General features: G+C 40.2%; 1 protein-coding gene across 1 annotated transcript; it reads right to left on the bottom strand.

Annotated features, from left to right (window-relative positions):
* Positions 1-688: 688 nt before the first annotated feature.
* Positions 689-1,624, bottom strand: LOC140604533 (olfactory receptor-like protein OLF3). Its single transcript, XM_072775761.1, has one exon. It carries the CDS (start codon positions 1,622-1,624, stop codon positions 689-691), a length of 936 nt encoding a protein of 311 aa, XP_072631862.1.
* Between the last annotated feature and the right edge of the window lie 4,559 nt (positions 1,625-6,183).

The following is a 6,183-nucleotide window of genomic DNA, read 5'->3' as shown; positions in this document are numbered from 1 at the left end:
GCCTGCTTAAGATTCTCTCCCCTTCTCCTTCTGCCCCTCTTGTGTTCACTCTCTCACTCTTTAAACAAAAAAAAAAAAAAAGAAAGAAAGAAAGTTTATTTTTAATAATTGTATATGGATAGAAGTTTGCATGAGCCCCATAAGGTGTCCTAAAAACTATTTTAAATATAGTTGAATATCTATACCACCACTCTACCAAGTATTTTTTATAGATTATCCATAATCTTCAAAATAATCATACATGCTGAAAATTATTACTTCTTATAGTTGAGGAAACTAGAGGTCAAAGATATTAAACACATTTGTCAAAGCCCCTTTGCTGTTGAGGTGTGGGTCGACGTGTGAAGCATGGCTGTCCTTACTCTGAAACTTTTCACTGTCCACACTGCATTTCCTAGGGGCAAATGCAGGAAGAATAAGAAAGCAGAAGAGGGAAGGTGAGCTCTAGAAGTATGGCCGACCCAGCAGACCCCACCTAATAACTGAAGGCTTTTGTTTTCAACTGTATGTATAATAGGGCAGGAATACATAGTCAAAATGTGGACTAAAGTGAAAAGTTGGTCTTCAAAAACATGCTCAGTGTGACCTACCTTATCAGGAAGTCTGGGGAAAAGGGCATGTCAATCATTTCCTCTTTGTCTGAAATATTGTTCTTTAGGCTACTGGAAGGAGAAATTTTTTTGAATCTTTACCTTTTTTCACTACATTTTCCCAACAGTCTCCTTAGGGCACTCATTACCTCCTTGTTCCTCAAGCTGTAGATTAAGGGATTTAGCATTGGGGTCACCACAGCATAGAACAGAGCGACCATCTTCTCTTGCTCTGCCGAGGAGCCAGCAGAAGGTCGCAAGTATGTGAAGATGGCTGTTCCAAAGCACATGGAAACCACAGTGAGGTGGGAAGCACAGGTCTCAAATGCTCTGCAGCGTCCTTGGGCAGAGTGAATATGCAGAATGGCAGCAACTATACGAACATAGGAGAACAGGACCAGGAAACAGGGAAGCATGATCACCAGAGACCCTGAGATGGCCACCATGACCTTGTTGAACGAGATGTCCACACAGGTCAGCCTCAGTACAGCCAACATCTCACAGGCAAAGTGATTGATAACATTATGGCACAAAGGTAGCCGAAAGATGATGATTGCCTGCATCATTGAATTAATGAAACCAGCCCCCAAGCAGCCGGCAGCCAAGCCCAGGCACAGCTCTCCATGCATGATGACTGTGTAGTGCAACGGATGACACACTGCCACATAGCGGTCATAGGCCATGGCTCCCAGCAGGAAGAACTCTGAGCTGCCCATCGCCAGGGAGATAAACAGCTGGAGCACACAGCTGTGGAATGGAATGGACTTCCAGGCTGACAGGAAGTGAACAAGCATCTGTGGGACAGTGCTGTTGGTGTAACAGATGTCCACCAATGACAAGACACTGAGGAAAAAGTACATGGGTGTGTGCAGCCTACTGTCCAGTCTGATGAGGAGGATGATGAGGAAGTTCCCCAGCACGGTCACCAGATACATGATCAGGAAAAGGACAAATAAGGACACCTGGGTGTCCCAGCAGCTGGACAGCCCCAGCAGAATGAACTCACTCATCCATGTCTGGTTTTCCCTGCCCATGAGCCTTTGAGGACCAAACCCAAGTTATGTCAATAAATACCAGATACTTAAGGTGGCAGGCGGCCTGATGAGGTCATTCAGGCCACACAGCCATGTTAACATTAAATTGTGTGCTTTCCCAGATTATTTATCTCTTTCAGGGTTTGGGATCACAGTAGAACCCATTGACATGGCTCTGAATTAAGGAAGGAAAAAAGTTTTCTCCTTCCTTAAATAGGTAAGGTTTTTATTAAAATGCTTAGACATTGGAGATAAATAACTGTAAAACATGCTTCTCTTATTTAGGGCCAGTTCTGAAGCATGGAGTTTGTTCACTTCTTTGTCAGATACCAGTATTTTCCTCCTTGCTGCCTCAAAATCCATATTGAATGGAGCCTAGCAGGTATTAACTGTCGTTGTTGTTTTTTTTCTTTAATTTACTACTTTAATTGTGGAGTCTCTATGAAAATGAAATACTCATTTTCCACCCTTTTAAAATCAGAAATTTTAGGTTATAAGTTAGAAGGTAGCAAATATAATTTTTTTTTTCAGTAGCAACAATTGTCAATGACATTTCAGGGTTGGGGAAGTAAAGAATGAAGACCTTGGGCAATCAGCCTCTGTTCTGAAGAATCTTCACTGCTTGTCTTGTATCTGTGTGAGAGGGTAAGAGGAAAGAATGTGCGATGTTATTTCCCTCCTCCTTTGGAAGAGCAGCATACCACGGGTAGGCAGGGTATGTCTGTGATAAAACAAATCAAAGTCAAAGATGCATTAACTAGCTTCCCTAACGCATGGTAGCCACTCAAATACTTTCCACATATATTAGCCTATTAACTAGACCAGAAGGATAACTAGCTGTACATTCTGCTGATTCTATGTGTCCTGGGTAGTCCTCCAAGTCTAGGCTTGGAGACTAGAGTGTGATTGAACATCATTAACTGGAATTAACTCAGTGAAAAGACTGTTGATTATCTTTTCCTTTGATCTTCCCCCACTTTTATCTCCATCTGAAATATTTGACCATTTTTCCCTCTGAGGAAATTGTCACATTCCATCCTTGTGCTACCATAACTTACACGACCAGAAGGTGATACTCTAGTCTGCTCAATGACATTTCCAAACTTTCTAATCATGCTCATGTATTACTATTTCAGGAAGCTCCAAGGTTCTAGTATTCAGAAAGTCTCTTTAGAATTCTTAGTAATCTTATTTGTACCTTATTCAAATCACAAGTGATTTCCAAAAAAACTCACAGACTAAATAAAGTCTGCTCTCAATTTCCCACATCCACTGTCCCTCTACTTACTCTTATTTTGGAAGGAGAAAATGAAACTCATGCACAGCTGTCCCAAGGAGATATTATTTGCTTGTTGTCTATGATCAGATAGTGCCATTAAGGGGCACCTGGGTGGCTCACTGGTTGAGCATCTGCCTTTGGCTCAGGTCGTGATCCTGGGTCCTGGGATCGAGTCCTGGATCAGGCTCCCTGAAGGGAGCCTGCTTCTCCCTCTGCCTATGTCTCTGCCTCTCTCTGTGTGTGTCTCATGAATAAACAAATAAAATCTTAAAAAAAAAGATAATGTCATTGAATATGTGATGAAAATCCTACTTGTGTTGATTGAGGGTATTCGTGACAATAGGGTAACTAACCAGAGATCATACAGGGCCTGAGATGCTTGGATTAGACAGTAGAGAAGGGTCTGTGGGGATTTGCATATGATAATCCTTCCTTTATCAATGAATAAATCAAACTTGATAAACTATACTCACTCTAAGAGATAATTTAAGCTACAAGGGAGAGCAATAGAAGTACAAAGTGTTCCGTAATTCTTTAGAATTTAGTCTAGAGTCTCACAAGTTTAGCAAGTCACTTGGTAACATTTTTATCAAAGAAAAAGGAAACCTACCTCTTTATCCCTAATGGAAAAGGAAAAGTTGAGATACAAACATATCAGGGCCAAAGTACCCAGGGACAAAGGAGAGGGGCAAATGACCTTAAAGGGGAAAAATTTGTGTCTGGGACCATCAATGGAACTTGACCATCTACAGATATAGCATTTCATGAGCTAGTCCTGGGAAGGTGAACAAGGTAGTTTCTAATGATGCTAGACTACACGAAACAAGTTGCATAAAGGAATTTGACCAGAAAAGAGCTATGAGAAAAAAAAAAAAAACCAGTGCTGGGGGTAGCTGATTATTAATGTATTCTCAGGGACTAAATAAGGAGAATTTGTTTAAAAATTTGATGATGATCTTGAAGAGTTGTGAATCTTTCACTTCTCAACAACTAATAATTACTTAAGGGCTTGATTTTAAAATGCAGTAATACCTGATTTTAGGTCATTAATTTCCCTTAAAGGTCCAGGCAGGTGTGGATTACAAAAAGAAACACTCAGGGGCACCTGGGTGGCTTAGTCGGTTAAGAGTTTGCCTTTTGCTCGGGTCATGATCCCAGGGTCCTGGGATGGAGCCCCATGTCGGGTTGGCTCCCTGCTCAGTAGGAACTCTGCTTCTCCCTCTCCCCCCTTGCTCGTGCACGCTCTCAAAAAAATAAAAAATAAAAAAATAAAAAAAAATCTTAAAAAATAAAAAGATAAAAAGCACCCATGGTTAGCATATCATGTTTCTGTATCATCTTCATGGTATTTAAAGTGCCTCTCTCTGGGAATGAATGAACTGCTATGCCAATAAACACACATTTCCCAGTTCAATTCTCATTACCAAGTTTCCCCATCTGTCTAAAGGGATCATACATTCAAGTTTATCCTAATTCACTGGAGGGAAATAGAAATGAGAATGGAAAAGGACATAAAATCAATAGTACTTAAAAAAAAAATCAATAGTAAAAGGAATGATTTTAACCGAAAAAGGAGGTTAAAAATAAAACAGATAAAAGTTTAAAATATTTTTGAAAATGTGTTGTATAAATAAAAGTTTAAAGCATATTCCAAAGTAAGGTGGAGGTATTGTTACTGATATAACAGCAAGCCTGCACTGGAATTGTGGTTCAAGCTCCCTAAAGTTACACATCATAAGTCTTCTTCTCAAATAGCACCTCTTCCAGGTGGTGCAAAAAAACAAAACAAAACAAAACAAAAAGCACCTGGAAAGTGTGATATTTCCCAAAAGCTATTAATTGGCTACATTGCTCTCTCCATCCTATCCCCAATTCTTATGCATACCTACACTGCTTGGAGCAACAGAAAGTTTGAAGCCAGCTATTTAGATGAAATCACCTTCTGACCATCATCATTTAAGAATGCTGGTCAGCACAAACCTGTCCGCTGGTGTAGATTTCCAGGAGTAGGCAGGTGTTGAGGGGTGCAGAGTGGTGGACAGGACATGACCTACAGTGGCTAAGCCCAGCGATTCCTATGGATGCAGCCAAAGCTCTGTGCTAGGTGCTGCATTTCTCAGAGATATCTGAAGGAACTTTCTCCCCAGTTTGGCTACCCAAAATATGTATTCTTTATGCTATCTATATCTATAGATACAACATGTTAACTATACTGGAATTTAAATTAAAACCCTAATACATTTTCCAAAAAACTTAATAAAATATATATATATATATGTATTTTTTTTAAACCAATTGCCAAAGTGGGATATTTATCTCAGATTCAATCCAATCACCACATGAGCCAAGGAAGAAGATGTGTGTGTGAAAGGAATCCTGATTTCCTGACTGCTGGTCCTAAGAACCCGGTGGAGCATGATTGCCTTACCTCTGGGACAGGAGGTCATCATTGCCCCAGGAAGAGCAGAGATGGGCAAGATCTGGGATTTGGAAGAAGCAACTTTCTTTTCCCTCAGAGAGACAATCTCTACAGGCCAATTATGTTGTGCTTGTTAGGTTTCTGTTACTTCTTCTGTGAATGGTGATTTCCTCACCTGAAACTCTCACTTATTTTTTAAAAGAATTTACAAATCAGAATTTAGTTTTTCCTGACCCATGAGAAGACAATCCAAAGCCCCTGTTTCCCTTGGAGACATTCTCTTGTCTTTGCAGAAGCTTCCATTTGAGAAATTACAACTTGCTCATGACTTTCTGGCCATGTACTTGAGATTGAGACCATTTGACCCAAAGTGCTCAGTTATTCAGGGACCACCTAGGGACCCTTCAAGAAACATCTCCTGTAACATGATTCTGAAGTTGTATAGGAGCTATGGTCAGATAATCGCTTCACAACTGATACAGCTATTTGGTTAGATTTTTTTCCCCATTTTTGTCTCACTACTGGAGGGCTTTTAATTGGGCACTATCAAATTATTTAACTATTTTTTGATCTATATATCTGCCCTCATATTCTACAACTATGACAGAAATTTATGAGCCAGTTTAAAGCATCTCAAATTACATATTCATTCTATGGATGGACATTTGGGCTGTTTCTAGTTTGTGGCTATTGAAAACAATACTACTATGAACATCCTCGCCTCACCTTGCCTCATCCCTTCCTGTCTGTCTCACACACACACTGTCACACTCAACCTTTTGTTCTAGAAGAGGACATTTCTGTTACCTATAAAGTAGAATAGCTGCATCACAGATCATGTGCAGGTCTGGCTTCAGCTAA

This window comes from Canis lupus, chromosome 15, assembly GCF_048164855.1.
Source record: "Canis lupus baileyi chromosome 15, mCanLup2.hap1, whole genome shotgun sequence".
NCBI lineage: Eukaryota > Metazoa > Chordata > Mammalia > Carnivora > Canidae > Canis > Canis lupus.
This window is presented reverse-complemented; position numbering and strand designations above follow the sequence as displayed.

Excerpts from the sequence above, each read along its gene's own strand:
- LOC140604533 (XM_072775761.1), bottom strand. The coding sequence starts at position 1,624 with ATGGGCAGGGAAAACCAGACATGGATGAGTGAGTTCATTCTGCTGGGG.